The sequence below is a fragment of the Odontesthes bonariensis genome, chromosome 9 (assembly GCF_027942865.1).
Source record: "Odontesthes bonariensis isolate fOdoBon6 chromosome 9, fOdoBon6.hap1, whole genome shotgun sequence".
NCBI classification, from domain to species: Eukaryota; Metazoa; Chordata; class Actinopteri; order Atheriniformes; family Atherinopsidae; genus Odontesthes; species Odontesthes bonariensis.
In genome coordinates, this window is record NC_134514.1 from 20,826,971 (window position 1) to 20,848,622 (window position 21,652).

The following is a 21,652-nucleotide window of genomic DNA, read 5'->3' on the forward strand; positions in this document are numbered from 1 at the left end:
ATAAGTGGGCGCGGCGGAGGATTGACCAATAGGATCGGTCGAAATGGTGCACCACTAATGATACCTTCAAGTGATTAGATGAATGTTGTAAATACTTTAAACCGTCCTGGGATTTGAATAAATGTGGCTATTTTCTTTTTAAAAACTGGACAGGCTAAGAGATTTCAGAGGGCAATCACTCAAATCCGACGGGCTATACAGGTGGTACACTTTTATGTTTGTATTAACATCATATTTTCGATAAGCCGCACCAACAAAATGGAATTAAATGTTCACATGGTGCAACAAATACCAAATCAAGCGCTGTTTTGACGTTAACAAATGCAAACCAAACGCCTTTACGACTAGGTATAATTGTTTTCATACCAAACGAAAACATCAGACCAAAACCCAAATCAGATTGAAATTTTGTATCTCGGTATTGTAAGTGTCCGACGCATCATGAAAGGAGCATAAATTATATTTCAACGATGTTGTGATTGCGGTTCATCTTTAAGGGTAAGGTGAATTGTATTCAGTGTTTGTCATAGATAATGCCTTTTTTTTTGGTGGTGATGAGATAACATTAACCGGCTGACTGAGAAGATGAAAGTGTGTTGCGCTCCTCTTTTCAGAGAGAACACCCCAAGCCTTTTCCCATAATTCGTCATGCTCACTGGAAATGTTTAGGAGATACTACAGGACATAATCTACATGCACCACTGCCTGCAGTACACGAACATTTTTGCCAGCTTTTAAACATAAATGCTAAATTTACTTACTATGAATGCCTCTCTATTTGTAATGAACAATAGTTTTACATTATACATTTATTTATATCGAATATATCGTTTCTTTATTATAGACAAATTGCATGAGGGTTTCAGTGTCAGTCTATATTTTCACATTCTTGTTATTCTTCTTCTTCTTATTTTAACTATGAGTCAAGTACATTCCCTGTGAAATCCAAACTGGAGTTCCATCAATATAACAAATTTGTGTGTGGGCAAGTCCACACATGCTGCTGCATATAAATTTAACAACTGGATCCTCTCTCTGCTTGACTTATAGGAATACTATAGAATCCTTTCAGACTGTGATGCTTCTCGGCTCACCTGGCAGCTGCCTGGATCAGGAAATCAAAGGTGGAGCACCCTGCAAGTCTCGTCAAAATAAGACTGTGGCTGTAGCTACATCAAATCAGGTCCTAATCAAGGCAAGAAAGGGAACCCTCCACTCAAACTGGGAAAAAAGAAAGCTTTGGATGGTTTACTTCTCCAACTAACCTGCCATGATCTCAGTACTCGGGACGCTTCTTCCCAGTTGATTTTACGATCACTCCAAGTCTCACCTGTCCTCACACAGAGACATCATCTAATGTAACAGCTGGTTTCCGTCTCCCAGGAGGTGGAAAACTTCAAGACAATTGAAGTTACAGAGGAAGTCTTAACTGTTGGAAACTGTTTTGTGTTTTTGAAGGGAAGCTTCTCTGGAAGACGTGCACTAACCTTTTTGGCACACATCCAAACTTCTCTTCCTCTGAGAGCTCAGTCCCACTTGTACTTTTACCTGTGATCTGTCAACCCCTTTACCATTCTTTATTTCTTCCCTCTCTTCTTCTATACCTACCTACACCTCTCTCTTCCCTGCTACCTTTTGTGGGACTTTTCCCTTCTTGTCTCCCCTCGTCTCTGTTTCTCCTTGTATTTCTGCTTTTGTGCCACACTCTCTGCTGCCAAGCTGGATTTTCTGCAGGTAAAGCATCTAAAGAGAAAGAGGAAGAGCAACTACAGTGTGAGGGAAACACAGACTCTCATCAGAGAGATCCACAAGAGGAGAGATGTGTTGTTTTCCAGACAGCAGGTGTGGATCGTCTTTTCTCTTCTCTTTTCTTCTCCTTCAAAGTGACATATAATCAGAGGTGTAGTGCATTATGTTCTGTACATACTGACTAATGCATACACACACCTGCTCTTCATTTACATTCTAACTTACAGTGGAGAAGTCAAAGTACTTGTTTTCTGTGATATTGGTCACACGGAGCACAGATTAACAGGAACTGCAGCAGAATTAATTTAACTATTTATCCAACCCTCTAAATAATCAGCCAATATTGACAGATGTGTTTGAATTGTACGTTGACCGATAATCAACAAGACATGGTAGAAGTGACATATTTCCAATCATTTTTTGATTATAAGATTAAGAAAAAAAATCCAGCATTAATACTTTTCAAAACTCTCATTAAGTGTTTGCTAAAGCTTATGTGTAACAGCCAACCTAATGTTTGGTTTGTTAAAGTAATCTTTTAAAATTTGAATTAAATTGAATTGTTTAAATGACTTTCTTAATACTCTATAAACTAGTATTTTGAATGGATTTTCTTTTGTTTTCCCTTTTTTACGTGATCACATTTAAGTGATGAAAAGTCCTAATCTGAATTAATGGTAGCTCTAAATTTGAAATATAGCATGGATAAGTGCAAATTTTTTGAATCCCACCAATAGCAGATGTTTAATATGTCGTGGTGAAATGAAGAATCATCTCTTCACCATCCTTCTGATGAATTTGAACTATTTTTCAAACAAATTAAAAACAAAGAAAAGTTCCTGTTCTTGATTTTCTTTGATCACCTCACCTCGATCAACCAGTGAATGATGAGTTGATTGTCTGCAGTTACCTTTTCATAGTGTCTGATAGTATTTGAAATTGTTTTATTAAAGAACACAAAAATAATGATCACCAACAATTTTGAAATTCTTGTTTCAGCTATTTCTAATTGTAGCGCTACTTTACGATACTTCAAACACGAAGGCCAATCCATGTTACTCGCCCTTGGGCCGACCCCTCTGTATTGGATTCTGGCAGGTCCATTTTTCTCTTTTGTTAATCAACTTTTAGCCATCCAATGCCATCTAAAATGCCCCCATCACCTCAGTTGAAGGGTTGGATGGCCACTGTTACTGAGTCCCATAAAGACAGGAGCACTTTGCCCAGCAGAAAGGAGGGATTGGGCCAAAAAATTCATTAATGGAAGCCTGTCAAGGTTGGTTTAAATTGTTGGAAAAAGAAATAAAGAACAAGAGAACACCATAGAAGATATCTAAATAGCGTCAGGTTGATCTGGATTAATCTGGAGTGGAGGTTTTAGCCCACACCGTACGCTTCACACTGAAACAAGCAGCCAAACAACAAAGGAGGATACATCTGCTGAAAGAAAAGCTAAAAAAAACTTCTTCATGGCTCCAAGAAGATTTTTCTTTGTGCTTGTTCAATAACATTTTTTTAAAGAAAACATTCTAATATGCCAAAATTGGTTCATTTGAGTACAATTCTTAAGTTACTCTAAATCAAAACAATGAACACTAAAAATACAGTATTAGTTGGGCTGTAATCAAAGGGATTGTTTTGTTTTACAGATGTAGAAGCTTTGTTATGATTTCAGCAAAAAATGCATTTTCATTAGTTTTTACCTGGAGCCTGTGTTTCTAATATTGTACACACAGCCCAACAAGAGCTCTTTCATTTACTCCAATTTAATCCAAAAGCTGTGGCAATAACCTGTGTTAGAGTAGTTAAGAGCCTAATTGCTGTTTGTTGTTGTTTTTCTCTTCTCTGAACAGAACACAGCAGTTAATGAGCTGAAGAGGCAAGCATGGGAGGAAGTGGCACAAGGTGTGAACGCACTGGGGGAAGGGGAGCTGCGTACTGCTGCTGAGGTGGTTTTGTCTCTTCGAAGCAAATTTGAACGCTTTCTGATCCAAATAGTCATCATCATCTCATCTCAGAAACCGTTATTCTTTTCTCTCATGATCTACCGGGCAGGTGAAGCGTCGTTACCTGGACTGGCGTGCACTGACGAAGAAAAAACAGCTAAAAGCTGAGCTTTCCCTGTCTTCCTCATCCTCCTCTCTGGCCATGAAGACTGAGGACAATCAGTCCTCCCCTGAGCATGAGGCAGCCTCTCTGGGGTCTGGGTGTGACCAGCTACTTGACCTCTCAAGCTTCCCAAAGGACTGTCAGTGCGACTGGCCAGAGCTGGCTGCTCTTGGTGAGCCGAGTGCCGGGCAGTCCACAATGGCACATCAGAGTGTGAAGATGGAGGATGACATAAGTGAATACAGAGTATGAAACAGAAATAATAATAACCACGTAGACATTAGCTTATGTCCCTTGCAGAGTAATTCTTCTGCCTGAACCTTTTGACAACATGCTCCTGACTGTCATAATTATTTTCTGCAAAACTTTCATTTGCTTTCATGCACACCACACATTAACGTTGTTTATTGTATACCAAGACAAATAGACGAGTATTGCTAATTTGTTCATTAGCTGAATGAATATCCTCATCTGCAGACGTTTAAACCTCACAGTGATTATGCAGCATGTTTTGTAGATCAAGTGGCTCTTTTCCAGTCTTTTAATTGGGCCCCGGTAGCATCATAAGGTACAGATCAAATTCTATTAAGATTGTGCTAATTAAGATTTTAATTGAAGACATTTATATTTGACTGTTCTGTAAACACATTTACATCTGTTTCCAAAACTACTGATCCTGATGATAAAGTCAAAAGATGAAATGATATATACACACTCATTGACAATAGCATAGAAACTGCACAACACTGATCAGGATCAGGAGGAAAGCAAGAGCCTACATTTCCCTTTCTTTCTTAAAATTAGGATTATTCATTTCCTCAGTATTGGTGAATCAGTCAGAGTAGAGTTTAGTCTTATGACAAATAAACTGAAATTCAACTGTACGGTACCCTTTTAATGATCCCCGTCTGTCCCTAAAGCTGGATGGTGATGGTGGAGACGGAGAGATGGATGAGGATGACATCCCCTCTCTCCTCAGCGACATTGAGACACATGGAGATGGGCAGGCGGGAGACACTTTCCCCCGCAACCACTTGGGCATGCTCGGTTCCTCCAGAGATCCGACCTCCACCACCAACAGAGATCTACTGCTGGATGTAGGCCTGATGGGAATGCATACTCATGGCCTGGGTGGACTCGGCGATCCCGAGAGTGTGGGTGCAGGATTTCTTGTCGCTGTTGAGAAGCAGCGATTGGAGCTGGAAAAACAACGGCTTGCTGTGGAGACAGAACGGCTGGCTGTGGAGAAGGAGCGGCTGGTGGTGGAGAGGGAGCGACTCCGCCAGGTGGAAGTGGAACGAGAACGACTTCACCTGGAGAGGGAGCGCCTACAGGTGGAGAGAGAGAGGCTGAGGCTCCTGATTGTCAGCCAATCAGAGCACATCAACTCCTCTTTTAACCTGCCACCACAACAGGGCCCACCATCATCCTCCACCTCTTTATCCTCGACACATGACAGACAGGGGGAGAAGAGAGGCAGAGGCTGGATGTCAGTGGTGGATCTGGAGACAGAAAAGGTGAATCTGGAGAAGGAAAGACTGCAGCTGGAGAAGGAGAGGCTGCAGTTCTTTAAATTTGAGGCTGGCAGGCTGCAGATTGAAAGAGAGCGTCTTCAAGTGGAGAAAGAGAGAATGCAGCTGCACAAAGAAAGAATGGATTAGAATAGTGACAACATCACAGTATTCGTCATTTGGCAGCAAATTTCCTCACACACAGTCTCAAGGGATATGTGAAGTACATAAATGATCGTTCCAGATAGGAATTAGGCCAAGGAGAAGCCCAAGATGGAGGCCAAGCATGTTTGTGACCATCATAATAAAGCAGTGCCTTTTAATGTGTACGTAAAATGACTGAAAGACAGAAATGATGCCACAGTGTTAAAAATGCAGTATATGATTTGTTTTCCACACCCAGCTGCTTAGCCACCTACACATCTGATTTATAAAGTGCAACAATTTTTAACATCTTCTCAGTCGCCTTCCCAAATACATGAAGGTGTTAAATGCTGGGTTGTCAGTGCAACAAATAATTACATGTAAAGAAAAGTTTTAATAGATTAAATAATTTGCCATTATGTGTCAAATCTGTGCCGTTGTACCACGTGTTCTGGCATATCTCATTTAGCCTCCAACATTGAAAAACAATAGTTCTCAACTTGTACTATTTTGTATAAAAAGATTTTAAGATGCTTGCATTTTTCTGTCTGTGCTAAAATATTATGGATGAGGGCAGTTGTGACTGTATTCATTTGGTCACAGCCTTTCACGGAGATCTAAACTGGTCAGTGTAGGAAAAGCACTAAGGTTGTTAATAACCTGAAGAACGAAACCAAGGCAGCTATAGAATTATATACAATAATATAATTCAGACATTGTCCACTTTAAAATTGACACGCTTTTTTATTACTGTGTAATGTCAATAAGTCTTTTTCCATTTTTGTCTGTTTAAAAGTTGAGCGTTTGGTATGCATGTTGGAAAATATTGTTCTGCTATGATCGTACTGTAAAGTTTAAAACTTGCTGCTTCATTGAAGTCTTTGTCATCCAGAGGAATTACACAGCATATTCAATATTTATTGATTTTTTTATTGATTCCTTGCTGAAATGTTACGTTTCCATTTCTGATGTCTTATTTATACGATGTTATCGATTTCCCAGTTTTACGTCTGATGGTTTGAGTTGAATAAAAGTTCTTAGATATGTTCTAGTTTCATAGTTGTCTCCCTTACTCTTTTAAGCTCTCAAGATTTCATCTAAAGAATAATGACGCAACCTCATTTCCAACAAAGACGGGTCTTGTTTTAAGCATTGTGCAATTCCTCCAGCATTCCGTGGCCCTCATCCACACTCAAGGATATAGTTGCTCAGTTTCAGCTTTCTGTTCATTGTTGTCTTTGTTTATGTCAAGACCAGAGAATGGAGGACGCAGATGCAGGAGGTTTTATTCCAAGACTTTTATTTGAGGCAGCAGATCGACCAGTTCCTCGTGAGAGAAGCTAAATGGGCTATGAAATATTACTCTACGAATATACTTTCCAAAAAGTGGAGAAGTATATCTCTATAAAAATGATCAAAACTCAAAATCACTCCACTAGCGGAGGAGAAAACAAAAGAGCCTCTCCTAGAAATCGGAGGAAATATGCTATGAAAATTTTAGAAACAAAAGAGTCCACTCCACTCAGGAGGGAAAACAAAAGGCTATAAGAAAAATTAACTCTGTAACTTTTACAGGTTCTATATTATCAAAAACTTACTCTAGGAAAAAACAAAATCACTCTTACGAGGAAAAGTACCACTGGGAACTCGGAAACGGGCTTGGCAAAAAACGCTAGGATGATGCACTATACGGAGACAGATACAACACACTGGCACAAGATAGGGGGAGACGCAGACTCTTAAGCACACAGGAGTAATGGGAAACAGGTGGAATCATTCATACCACAATCAGACTGGAGCACGAGAGGAAGGGCAAGTGACCTGAAACGAGAGGGAAGTTAATCTTTCAAAATAAAACAGGAAATGACAAAACAATACATGAAACGAGACAAAAACCCAACTTAACCTCACCACGGTGTGACAGTTTAAATTGAAAATGAACACAGGGCTTAAATTATTTAAACATTATTACGTCCTTTTTTAAATTTAAACTGTATACAATATTCCATCTTTTCAGAATATGACACAGTTATCAAAGAGAAAACAATACTTGCTTGAAAATATTCTGTTTACGCCCCACTGTAATAATGATCAAGGTTAGGGGTTCCAAGATCAATTTAATCTTATAACAAGGCAAAGACTGAAGACTCTTTTGAGGATTTTACTAAAACTGATGGAAACGAGTGACACTTGGGTTATTTTTCTTCCAACACAAAACTGCAACAAGCACACAAAAAGTCACCTACTTAACTAAGACAGAGGTAATTAAAAGGGCACTTTGAGATAGCAGTTCAAAGATGCTAAATTCATATGCAAGACTAATTTTGAACTGTAAAGCTACCTGACTTTCATATGAGGACACTCTCACGCACGTGTTCAGTTAGGTTGTCAATGCAGACAGATCTAATCACAAAGACTGGTTTATTTTTCCATTCCAGGGCTATACTCTGTCTGAGAAATGAAGGCTTAGTATAAAAGGTTTTTTTCGGCTCTCTCTGGATTGAAAACTGTTCTGAAAGCCCACTGTACTGGTACAAAACACTCCTTCAGAGTTGGAGGGATGCAGAGACTGAACCGCCTGCGGTTCGCTCCGTGTATCTGAGACAGGCCAAACTTAAAGCAGCAAGAAAAGCACTATTTACCCCATCACTCTCTGTGTTAAATTTGGTAGTTCAGAATTTGAAAATGTTAATTTCTGTATAATTTGGAAAAAGTAAAAACTTGGCATTTAGGCACTGTAAATGGAAGGGGAACCAGGGGTATATTAGTGGGTTCGTCATAATCTAACCCATGCTTTTTGAACTGTACATTGTCATTTAAAGGCTAACAAGGGGAAAAGATTTTATCACTGTGATAGCTCACTTGCTGAGAAATATAAAGCCAATCATTGACTCTGAACTAGAACTGGGGGGCTCCTATTTACTCAATGAATAGACCATGCACAGCGAATCAACATCTCTCTGACTCTGGCTGGACATGTTGGCTCCATGTCTGTAAGGCGAGTATAGATTTGATTGGCACAGATACCGCAACAATCATTACAATTCAGTGCTGGCAAAAATATCCCCTTTCCTGTTCAGAAGAATTTAAGCTGCTGTTTCTGACAGAGCTCAAACCTTCCCGTAATTACCATGAGTACTGGCATAAAGGAGCTCAGCTGGGGTAATTAGCTGAATTTGTCCTCATGGTTTGTCATAATTGGGTACTTACAGGGCTCCAGACCTTTTTCCACAAGTAGCACTGATGCACATAGCTAAAGATTTTAGGTATGCAAAATTTAGAAGCTTTGCTTGCATCTTCTTTCCTCAAAACTGCTGTTTTCTGTCTCGACACCATAACAGATTAAACAAATGATTTAGTCATAAAAGGTCTACAGAAAATTAACACATTCTGTTTAACTTTTTAGAAATGTCACAAAGAGAAGAAGTGCTTTAGATTTTGTCATTCCCTTTGACAGAGGAACTATTTGACTCCTGCCTCTGAAGCGCTGCTGGCAGATGCTTTGCAATTCCATGAATGCACCTGTTTCTGCAAAGTTTACTTGTTGTTACATTGTTTTTTGTCTTTAAAAGTCTTTGATACAGTCAATAAACTGGTTTTCTGACTAATGCCACACTCGTGGCGGGAGATGATTATAATCAAAACTTCATCAAAAGTTTGAGACCATCATGTCTCAGGTGAGTCTGAATGTTCATTTCTTTTGACAAATGAACTGATCGTTCAGAAGCCCATAAGAGCAGTGGGCTGCTTACTGAGCAGAGATGACCACCTGCCAAGCATTTTTTCCACCCCTCTATATCATGATGACAGGCTCGGTTTAGCACTCCATTTTCTTCTCTCTTACACATAACACACAGCAATGATCACTCCCCCCTAGTGTTTTTATAAGATATAAAAGTCATAAAGTCTTAAAAAAAAGTTATACTTATTGCAAAATTTAGGCTCAGTGCCTAATAAAAATTGTCGCAAATTGCAATGAAATGGTCGCACTTTGGTGCCCCGACTTAATCTATGAAGGTGTTATAGTGTAGGAAGAATCATCAAATCAGTTCCATTTGATTCACTCTTGAATCTGAATCAAAAATATTTTAGTCACACTTTTCAGAGGGTAATAAATGAATAACAGTTTGCTGTTTTTATTTATTCTCCATTCAGTCGGAAAATTATGTTGTGTTTATCCACCCCTGTAGAATCCCAGCTGCGTGTTCATTTGTTGTCATGCCATGGAGTATCTGATTGACTATTGGCCTGTGTGAAAGTGGCAGACTTCTCAGCAGCCCTGAAATACCAAGATCACGGCAGCTGCAGCAGCAACAACAACAGAACACCACAGCTGCTGGTGTGTGCAGAGTTGTGGAATTTCATTTTCGTTCCCATCATGAAATATGTGTGAAAGAAAAGGAGCAGGGGAGGTGGCCATGACAGGAGAGGAGCCGTAGATGAGAAAACAGGGTTTGAGATGTATTCCCCAGATAGAGGGATGTAACAATTGAGAAATGAAATATGACAGAAGGATGGAGAATAAAGAGAATGAGTAGAGGAATAGAGAGTCAGAACAGGAGAGAAGAGAAACGAGGAGGGGCTGAGCAGGAGGAGGACATAATGCGTTGCTGAAAGAGGAAAAGTCTGAGTCTGAGAAAGATAGGATGAACCGGGCCATGAAACTAAAAAGGTGAAAAGGCTGCTTTCACTCTGCAGGAATGATTGCAGAAGTTGATTGAACGTGTTTGTGTGTGCGTGTTGTGTGCATTTGCACATGAAGGTGCAAGGTTAAAAGGGTGGCTGGACTCCCCCAAAAACGGTTATTTTGCTTCAATCTTGGGTAAATGGGAAATACTTGTCAGTAATAACCCAGTGTGGCATGTGTGTATGTGTGTGTGAGAGTGTGAGCGAGATGGGAAATGCTTGTCAGTGATGGCTCTGGATTAGGAGTGTTGGGTCCCCGAGGATTGAAAAAATGGAGCCCAAATGACAAAGTCACAGCAGGGAATTTTCAGTGTCTTCAACAGAAGGGACTGTGCTGTATGCTTCAGAAACAGACCGTAAATGAACTGCACAAAAACTATTTTACTCACTTTTAAAGATTTTTGTAGATTTACTAGTGAACTTAGTTTTAAGAGAATGTTGAAGATTAAACAGGACTACAAAACCAGGTTAGCTTAATGTGGAAGAAGGCTCAAAATCAAGAGAACCATAATGTGAATAGTCAGAATGTGCGTGAGCGATAAAGAGTCACAGCAGACTCTAACACTGAGTTACTAATTTTGGAACAATCAGAAATGAGTAGTTACTGTGTGGTGACACCCTTTATTTGAATTAGAAATACTTTGACTGATGATTATAATATGACTCAAACAATTCCTAAACAAGACATGGTATGCTCTTATTTTTGCAACTTGAAACACTGTCTTGACGCCCTAATGAGATGTCCGCTACGTGTTTTAGTAAAAAAACATCATGGCTCTTCTTTTTAAGTTAATGTTTTTTCTCTTTTAGGAGAAATCTGACCATGAGTTATGAGTCGAAATGGGCTATAAGGTTAAAACAAAGCACCGTAGAGGCTGAAGTAACAGAGATCCTGGCAGGTAGCTTAATGTTTCATTTCAAACCCTCATGTTAATTCCTCCTACTTATTTTGTCCTCTAAAAGTAAATGATTATAATTTGTGATCTATGACTCTACAGTCTTGGGTTTTTAGAATTTTTTTTGGGGAGTATCAATAAAGTAATAACAGTCAAGTTGTTTATGATTGATGAGTTGTTTAAAGATTGAAATGTCTGTGCATCTCATTACAAACAGTTACCCAACAGTTACAACCTTTATTCATGTGAGCTGCAAAAGAAGGTTGGTGTTCCTTTGCATCCCGAATTGTTGAACAAAATAGAACAAGAGAGTTGTGATCAGTGGATAAATAACCACAGAGAGGCCGCAGGTTCAGCATTGATGTTTTACTAGAAAAAGAAATGAAATGGGCCTTAAGACATTTAGAAAGAAAAGAGTGTTGACAGCTCAGAAATGAGCATTTTCTTGTCTACATATGAAATCTTGAGTGCTGGAGGTGGCAAAACAAAAAATGTCAAACAAAGAAATGCAGCAGTTTCATGTGCAGCTTAACCGTCTTGCCTGGTGACAGCTCGATCAATATTAACCGGTGTGTTAGCTAATCAATTGTAGAAACTATTTGCACAGTTTTTCCTCTTGCTGTAATGGCACAGTGCTGCTGTACTGATCCCCTGCTGAGGGGAAGAGTTTGGAAAATGTCTGCCTCATTCCTTTTGAAAAAAAAGTGTTTTATTCAGCTGTTTGAAACGATTGACTGAAGAAATAAAAAAATGTCTATGAATGCTTTTCAATGTTGAGTTTGACTCTAATACATTTAACGAAGTACTAATGAGGTAAAAACCAATCAGCCAGAACATTACAACTCTGACAGGTGAAGTGAATGCCAGCTCTTTTTGCAACAATGACATACTCTGCTGGGGATCATTGTTTCCTGGTACTCATATGGGCTTTACCTCCACCTGCACCATCCATCTAAATACCACTGCAGTCGAAACACACCGTCCCAGGGCAGCTGCACTCCGTGTTAGCTGCGGCTTCCAAAGCACGACAATGTGGCTCACCACATCACCAGGAGAGGTCAAGAGTACCACAAAGGGCCCATGGTAGTGTTCTCGCCTCCAGACCTTCCACACAATTACATGCATACGGTTTTAATGTCAGGGCTGATTGGTAAATGTGTGTGAAAACAGTTACAGTACATTAGGTATGCAAGGTTAAGAACAAACAGGTCTCAAGAACCTCAGATTGCAAAATAGCATTTGAAGTTGTTGATTAAGCTCTGTGTTCTCATTCTGGAGTTAATTAATGTAATTTGTTGAGGTACAGGGATTTCCAGAATGGAGACAAGGAACAATAAAGACTTAAGGTGTTAACTTGAGTTAAAAAGGAAATGAATTGCGGGAAAAAGAAGAGGTTCAGGAAAGACAGAAAAATTAGGAAAGTTGGAAAACAAATATTTCATTCACACTTACAATGTCCGTATTATGACACAATAACTATGCAAGTATCACCACCGTGCTGTATTATGGTAGTAATCAATTAAATCCAGTAATTCATTAAAATATAAATTTAGTTCTTTCCTAAATGTTCCTTATATATCAAAGTGATTTACTGTAGTTACTGTCAGTAGAGGAGCAAAAATCAGTAACAGTTTAAAAAAGAAGGGGCAAAAACAGTATTAACTGACATGCAAACCCTGTTCAGTTTGAATTCACATTGGATTTCAGTCTGCAGCCGACTCACATCTGCTGAGAAGACGCAATAAAATGCGCTGAAGTAATCTGAGATGCAACACAAAACTCTTGAAACGTCACACTGCATTGTTTCCCAACGTTTCTCAACAGTAGAGCAATCACAGCAATCCCATCCAATCTAGAGGCCAAGGTAAATGTATTATCATCGTGTGGGCAGCACTCATGAATACCGTGTAAGGGGCTTCTATCGCACACACAAACACAAAGATTTTTGGACTAAAAACACTCTTAGACGATGAAAACCAGTGAATAAGTAATGGCGCTTGAGTGATCACTCTGAGCTGACCCTGTGTATGCAACAATGTATGTGTGTGCATTTCTATGTGTGTCCGTGTGAGTGCCAAATGGACATTCAGTATAGAGTAGGACACACAAAGACTGTGGCATATTAATAGTCTCAAGTTATCAAAAAAGAGCCATTTAACAGAATGTATGCCATGGCCTCAGACAATCAGTGATCAATGTTTTCTATAGCTCTCTATAGATGTATATATATATATATATATATATTTATATATATTCATTTATTTGCATTATATATAATATGTAGATTCATAAAAAAGACTTTTTTACTTAATTACAAGTAGTGGCATTTTTCTTTTATATTCATTATTGCAATGAATTGTTATCTAAGGTGATTAAAAAAGAGATGTGAGCTCTGTTTTGCTACGCACTTATATACAACTATTCTGAAAAGCAAGCTTTCTGATAAGGTACCCCCCCACCCCCAGCTAAGTCCTAGGACCTCAACCAACCTGTCCATTAGAGTTTTAGATAAATTGGCAAATTTACCAGTAAACTTCGATAGTTGAAGTCAGATTAAGCACGCACAGCATAAATCAATGGCTCTCAACCTTATCGTAGCCAGTGAAACTAAATGGTCGAGTCAATCCATCGTGGGCAAAAATGCAAGAAAGGATGAACTTTGTTTTGCCTTTCCAGCCGTTATATTGATTATTTATTCAAGAAGACCTGGATCTCAATTTTGAAAGGTTTTAACCCACAAATTCCCCACATATCCTCCATCATTCCTTTCACAACATCCGTGAGGTCCTAGTGGTCAGGTTGAGTAGCACTTTAATCCATTTGAGATCTTTCCATATGTTTTTTTTTTCCATCACTGAATATACAGCTTAGACTCTGTCTTTGCCTCCCCACAAAAAATGTGACCATCTTTTGTTATCTAGCATTTCTACTGTAATGATGATGCTGCTGATGAAGGGAGTTTGCTAATCACTATGTTGTTCCTTTACAAACTCCTGTATATTTTGTGGCCGAGATCGGTCACGCATGTGGCTCAAGGTTACTACTATTGTGTATGGTCGATAAACCCAATGAGTTGGAGAAATAATAATTTTAAGTAAGAAAGCATTTTTCATTAATTTTGAACAGTCCGTGACAAAGTAGCAGGTTTGCACAGTCTGAACGTTCACGCTTACAGTTTTCTGGTCTCCTAAGGGCTATAATACCTGGCTCTCGGTCTTTGCAGGCAAGGTAAGATGATGAAAAGGTGAAAAGAATGTTTGTAGTCTTAATAAGGCGATGTCAGGGAGTGTGGCTTTTTGGCCATCTTTGTTCAGTAAAGACAGAGCAGGAACAGGATCGTTTGGTTGTCTTGTTTTTCTCTTTTTTTTTTCCACCTTAAACTGTGACCATTATCTTTTTTTCTGTCATCAACACGACTGGGTTTGTGGTTCACAGCTCAAAGTTCATTTAATGGAAATCTGTGCTGGCTTTCATGTTAGCTTGCAGATATCAGAATTGCGTCCTCGCCCCCCCCCCCCACCCCCAAAAAAAAAGAAAAATGAATGCTCCAGGCAAGTGTGAAGTCCTTGCTGTCCATTGTTTTTTTCACTCCATGGCTGTGTCTCATTAGTCTCTTGTAAAAAGAGTCAGTGGCAGCAGGAAGGTGAAATGATGACGCAGAGTTTGTGTTCAAGTGTGTAAAAATGTCTCTGAATCTGAGTATTTTTATTAGGGTTTCTGAAACTATAATAATGTGTGTGCGAATATGTTATTTTTGTATGCAAGTGTGGTTGTGTCTCTGTCAGAGTCTTCATGTTTTTGTGTCATAAGGCACGGCAGGTGTTTTTGGTTTTCAGGGCAGTCCAGAGGAGACCACTGCAAGGCCGGGGTGTCGAAGGGAGGCGTGGCCAGCATGCACGGCTTTGGGGCAGTCTGGCGTCAGGACGCGGCCATTCTCCCCCACACTCCCTGTGATGGACAGACGGGCCTTATTCCGCATGGCTTCAGAAAAAGACAGCTGAAGGAAGTGGAGAAAGAAGAGCGCACAAGTTTAAACAAATGAATTCATCTCAGAAACATGGACACGGCACAACAAACGCAATCATTTGCAGAAAGGCATCGACATTTCTTTACATACACGTGCACAAAAACACTTAGACATGCATGTGCCTGTGCACACATGACAGATATGCGGATAAACATGTCTGAGGGCGCAATCACACTTGTCCTTAGTGCAAGAAAGAGAAACGTTTTGCATTTATATGCTTGTTCACATTAAGATTCACAATGATGTTTAAACAAAGGTGTCGCGAAGCAATGAAACAATTGATTTGTTGTTTATCAATTTAATTAATCACAGCTATGAATGTTGATTGTTCTTTTAAATCAATTTTCAAGGAAAAAAATCCAAACATTTGCTGCATCCAGCTTCTCAATTTGAGGATTTAGGATATATTTCATGGTTGTAGTGTTATAGTTAGGCATTATAATTATTGAATATCTGGCTATGGATTCATAGCTGTTTTCAGAAATAAAATGAAAAAATAAAAAACAAACTAAAGACATTATCCCAAGTGGACTGGACTGTATATATGTGTCGGTAGGTGCCAAGTTTCAAAGTAACATCCATGTAAACGCCAGTATGCAGATGGGAGATTTTTCCAGCAGAACTTTGCCATGCCACAAAATCAGCAGTAAATTTTGTGTCTTTTTAAAGCTGCATTTATTGCAAGAGTCAGTGGTATTAAGGTACGGTGTAGGTACCTTCATTTGCCGTTTATTATTCGATTGTGAAATCTGCATTCTCTCTTCTGCTATGATTAGGAAATACCTTGTGGATTTCACAACAGTGTCTTTGACTGGCAAGCATTTTTTTTCACTACTGTGCTGGAATTGCTGCACCACCAGCATACTTGCATGCATCCCTGTGGATTCTGGTGTATCATAAAATGAAAATGTGGACCTGCTCATAGAGTCCTTGTTTCAAAGTACTATGAATTGTACCTAACTCCACAGGAAATCTGATAATTTTCATAATTTTCATATAATTTAATTACATACATTTTTCAATGTATGTAAGCTAGAAATGAGCTGCACTTCATTTGAATAAATTAACCCAAAGAAGGTGTGAATGCCCCCTAAACTTCACATTCATGTCTCTAAAGAACTACTGCACTGTGCAACAATAACATACAAGATTCTAACCAAAGACAAAGCAGGCAACAATCAACAAACATGTACATTGTAGACGAGATTTGGGATGTAGACGTCTGCATTTGGGGATACCATGCATTCTGGGTTCTGGGTTTCTGTAATCTAACAGATTCAGGTGTGAAAAGGATAGAATTGGGTAGGTGAAAATTTGTGATATAGAGGTCCGTGAGGACTCTGCAGAGACAAAAGGAAAATGTGAAGGAGTGATTTTGTTTTAAGGTTTCAGATTTATAGAGAGGGAGATACTGACTATACCGCTCAGAGTCAGGTGACACTTCACACAAACCAGCTACCCTGTGATGTTAAGATGCTTTGACTGGCAGGATTTTGAAACCTAATGTTTCTAACAACCATAGGGCTTAATTTCCCGACTGATACTCGTGTGCATTCTCGGGAAGATTTATGAGTTCGGGGGGTGTAGTTAGTGCTGCGATTGATGACTCTAGGTCCTACAAAAGAGGCAATGGTCTTCCAGGAAGAGTAACTGTATCCTATTATCTGTTAATGATGCTTAGAAAGAAAAAGTGACTCACTTTCAATAGCTACTTCTGAAACACCTGCTTTTAAAAGAATTGTCTATATAAGATATTAAAACAACTGTAGGATATATGATGTGGGGACATTATCTAAAAACAGCAGCTTGTACTACTTCGATCGGTCAAACATTGAGACTGAAGCGTCCCACTCTCCATTATGTCATGCAGAAATACTAACTGAAGAAAATGCACATTGTTTTATTCTCCTTGATGTTTTGGATTGTTCTGTTTTTTTCTTTGCACTTTGGATGATGGATAGCTGACTTGATTCATGCAGTAAACTGCTGTTAACATCAGTGGAATTGCTTTTGAGTGAGTTCCAAAATGGTCTTTTCTCAAAATAGTTTACATTTGATTTAAAACTGGCATTTAGAGTGCCAGCCAATATAAAGTGTTGTGCATTTAGCTGTCTCTTTTTTTTTTTTTTTTTTTTACATGTTCTGTGCATTCCTGCCATTTACTTCAAGGTGAAAGAGACCCCATATATCCCCAGTGTCTCCTTGCTCAGTGGCATCAATAAACACCATTGTCATCATTGGGCAACATCACAAAGTAGCCATTCAATATGAAGTGTTTGCTTCATCAATTATTCCTCTGCGTTAATGCCGAGTAAGTGAGTGGGCTGTTTTGAAGTTGTCAGAGATGGAATAAGTAAAAGTGCCTGTTTGGACCGTTTGCAGCAGGGGTGAACAACTCCAGTTAATGGATGACACATTAAAGGTGAGGTGCATGTATGATAAACAGTGCCAACTACTAGCCACAAGAGCCATGAAAGGTAAATTCTGAGGAAATAAATCATCTTTAGCTATGATGCACATATTGCTTTTATACCCTAGTTGGTAGTTGGTTGAATTCACATGTAAAGCATATTGTTTAAACTTCTAGTACTTACGCTTTGAAATACACTGTGAAGATTTACGACCAAATTAGTGAATTCAAACATAAACATCCCTTTTTGGATAGCAGTAAGATAAGAGCTAATTAATTAAAGAGCTAGTTAATTGGTATTGAATCGTATCACAGATTGAATTAAACAAAGAAACTCCCATTTCTCTTTTTTTTTTCGTATTTTGATTACTGTATTTGCTCTCTGAGTAAACAAGATCAGTATTTCAAAGGAATACTGTGCAGAAGGAGGTTTGCTCAAGCTGTCAGAAGACAAGCCTTAAATTAGTTGGAATGGGCTCTGTGTGAACTGGCCTTAACAAGCACAGAACAAACAGCGATGCTCATGTCTTTTTCTGATGTTGCAGTGGTGCCGGAGGGACTGCTGGGAGGTGTAGTTATGAGAAATTGCAGTGAAAAAGCTGAGCATCCACCCGCATCAAAATATCTTAATGATGCCTTTTTTCCCACAAGATGTCTGTCACATTATACGTTTTTTAAAAGATGTTTTAGTCAGAGCCAAATAGAGGATAATTGGTGTCCACACAGTAGCTAATTAAGATGTAGCTGGAAGCAGTCACAGATTTTAATGAGGAACACTTGACTAACAAAGATTTGCTTGCAGGGTCGAGAAATAACAAAACAGACCAAGAATATACTGAAAGATCAGAATGTGAAAATGAAAAAGTATTAGTATTGATAAACTATTATAATCTATGCTTAATATTTTTATTACTGATACTTTAAGACATCCACGCCATCCCTTGACACTATCGGCATAGATGAAACAGCAGTATATTATGTAAAACAAATTTCGAGCTTTAGCTCATTTTACCGTCTGTCCATTGGTCAGTTGATAAACACATTAATCAGTGACTACTTTCACTTTTATTTACCAATTCCTACTTCCTGCTTTTTCAGTTGTGGTAATGTTACTTTTAATTGGTTTAAAGCTGCAGTCGGCAGGTTTTCAAAATTCCGAGTCTAAAGTCGGAAAATTCGAACTGATACAACTTTCAGGTCCCTCCCCCAACCTCTAACAAGCTCCGAATCGCCCCCCAAACCCCTCCCCCTCTGTGGACGAGGTTGTGCACGTGAGTTCACACCAGTGTGCGCGCACACAAGCTGGGGCAGACTCACGCTCAGCAGCGTGTGCACAAGCTGTGATTGACAGGTAGGATTCCTCCACCCTAACTTGATTGGTTAAAAACAGCCGGGAGCGCTCGATTTTCGCAAGCATGATTACAGGCATCAGAGGGAGCTACAGATTTCGTTATTTTTCCTAAACAGCCTATTTAATATTCTACTTCCAGAATCCCATGACAGTTCAAGCTAATATGACTAAAAAAAAGTTGCCGACCGCAGCTTTAAGGGATCATAAACTGAACAATTTAGGGTTTATGCAGCCTAAGAAATGGAAAAAAGTAATGATAAGTCTGGAGTTCACTTCATTTCCCAAAAGTCACATGAATTGGTAATGATTTTTTTTTTTGGACAAAATTAAAACGTATATAATGCATCACTGGAGCCATGCACCCCTGCTTCATCACCATGTTTTTAGCAGATGTCTAAAATTACAATGCAGGTGTCTAGTCAAGTCATTAGCCAAGAACATCACCATCACCGTCATCATCATGATCTGCAGCCAAAGACGATGGAACCAAATCTGTATTCACACAAATCTAACCTCAATTGATAAACCACAAACCAAATTTAAAGACAAACGAAATCTAAGAAAATATTCGGCCAATAAAGAAACAAAACATCCAAAAAATTAAAAGCTAAATTGGTTCCACAATGCTTGACCACATCGTCATCACCATATAAAGAACGAGTGGCTGCTGCAGCCTCAACAATACAAACTCTATAGCACCACCACCATGATCAACACCACCATTAGCCCACCTACATGGCAGCCTCTAAATCCTACCCCTATATCTTGACCCCCTCGGAGCCGTACACGTTGTACCCCTCCCTATAAGTGGCTAGATTCTGGGTGCTGGGGGAGGGGCTGGGGCAGTGGGGGGGGCTAAGGTCCACCTTCATGCGCTTGGCTTCAGCTCGTGACTTGTAGCAGAACTCGACCAGGGCCACCAGCATAGCCAGGCCCAGGCCGCCCACAAGGATGTAGAAGACCCCAGCCACGTTGGACAGGCTAAGAGCCTGGGACGACTTGTCCTGAAGACAGGGGTGGGAGGGGTAGGGGGAGGGGGAGGGGGAGGAGTCGATGCCAGGTGTTAGCATTGTGAAAGGATGGATGTTAAGGAAGGGATCGGTGAGGATAAGTGATGGATGAGCGGCAGAGAAAGTAGTGAGGGAATATGTTAAAGAAAATGGAATGTTGAGATAAGAAGTGGAGAGACGATGATGGAAGTTAAGTGTAGGTGCAGTGAGGAGAATGTGAAGAAGAAGAACAGTGAAGAGTGGGAGGGGGGTTTGGGAAGAAGCAGAGACAATAAAGTACATAAAGTTAGACACAGAGAAATGGAGAGAGAGAAAAATATCAACAGACAATCTGTTTGATACAGTAACAGCTGTAATTTTCTATTTCTACTCAATGAAATTACATTAATATTATGACTGATCACATTATTACATTAAACTTCTACAGGCTAAAATTATCTACAAACTATTATCACTACTTCTACCACAACAGCTACAACACACACGTGTCACAATCAGTACAACCACTTAGCTTTTCTACATTTCTATAGTGCAAATCTGTGTGTAAATCACCTGTAAATAAAGTGCAGAGCAGGTTTTAATCTGAGCGGTGATGACATTTGGCTATTGTGTTGATCAAATGTAAAAGCTCCAGTTTCCTACACTAAAAACGTAGAAAACCTAATATGTTTTCTATATTATCTAAATCTTCATTCATACTTGTAGAAAAAATGATGAATGATGTTTTTAATCTGGGTATAAATGAGCTGTTGCACTTCAGCAGCTATGCTCACATAAGACACAGTTATGCTTTAGCTCATTGATCCATAATGTCACTTCCATGTAATTTGTTTGTTTGTTTTATAACTCAATGGTAATATATTCAGAGCTATTTGTTTTGCTTAACATTTATATGATTGTGGATTTCATGAGGAATGAACTGTCCCACTTATGCCCAAGTAATAACTAATACTCAATTCAATAATTTCTTGTAATGTTAAGTTTTTGTTGACAACTTTCGTGTCTTGATACAGACAGCTGACCTGCTATGCACTGTCTACATTTGTGATAATATTACATCATACTTGTCCAGATGATACAGGCACTGGTACTAACAGTTGAACACTGCACACCATTTTCCTTTTTTTAATAAAGGGTTCCAAACAGATATCTTTTCAGGAATTTAGCATTTGTTGGACATGTAAAATAAAGCGTTATCAATCACACTCAAAATAATGTAAATAACACATTTTTGCTAGCCTGATTAAACATAATTTATAACAACAAGAGTCAGTAACTGCAATACTTTACTGTGAAAATTCACATATGCTGAATGTGTTTCAGGGAACTAGACATAATTATGAAAGTGAGAATTTCTAAAGGTATTGTAACTGTAATGAAGATGGGATTGCCGCAGATTACTACGGAAAATGATGGAGAATTTCGGTTAAATCTGGTGTATGACTAACCAGAAGATTATGTAAATATACTTTATAGAAAATGAAAAAAATGGTGCAGGACATCTCTAAATCATGTTTCAGGTTTACTGAGAAAGAGTTTAACTGTTTCTAAGGCACTAATCTGGAGCGTATTCAGGATGAAAGTTTCAGGCTAGGGTTCAGCGGGCCGCAGCAGCGTGAGACTGACCTTACTTCCAGAGTCCTTGGGTCCACACTCTCCCTTGTCATACCACCATTTGTTTTTCAGTTTGTCTAAGACGCCTGCTTCGCTCAGTTTCAAAACTGCAAGGTTTACTGGGGTTCTTCGCGTGTAAAAATAA

At 39.1% G+C, this 21,652-nt stretch overlaps 2 protein-coding genes across 5 annotated transcripts in view; one reads left to right on the forward strand and one right to left on the reverse strand.

Moving 5' to 3' along the window:
• Positions 1-1,599: 1,599 nt before the first annotated feature.
• Positions 1,600-6,505, forward strand: msantd4 (Myb/SANT-like DNA-binding domain containing 4 with coiled-coils; the record flags this gene model as incomplete). The annotated part of the gene is made up of 4 exons (XM_075474239.1): positions 1,600-1,842; positions 3,603-3,698; positions 3,805-4,104; positions 4,779-6,505. Coding segments are annotated over 4 exons (1,380 nt in total), but the record flags the coding sequence as incomplete, so codon positions are not given.
• An 8,139-nt stretch (positions 6,506-14,644) lies between these two features.
• The window catches only part of gria4a (glutamate receptor, ionotropic, AMPA 4a), a 111,260-nt gene continuing 104,252 nt past the window's right edge, over positions 14,645-21,652 (reverse strand). The window contains exons 16-18 of one of the 4 annotated variants that reach the window (XM_075473590.1): positions 21,520-21,634; positions 19,750-19,887; positions 14,645-15,092 (exon numbers count right to left, since the gene is read on the reverse strand). In XM_075473590.1, coding sequence (XP_075329705.1) covers positions 14,928-15,092; positions 19,750-19,887; positions 21,520-21,634 — 418 coding nt within the window. In that variant the 3' untranslated portion in view covers positions 14,645-14,927. Of the gene's footprint in view, positions 15,093-19,639; positions 19,888-21,519; positions 21,635-21,652 lie in introns of all 4 variants that reach the window. The other 3 variants (XM_075473592.1, XM_075473589.1, XM_075473591.1) reach the window with 3 other exon arrangements.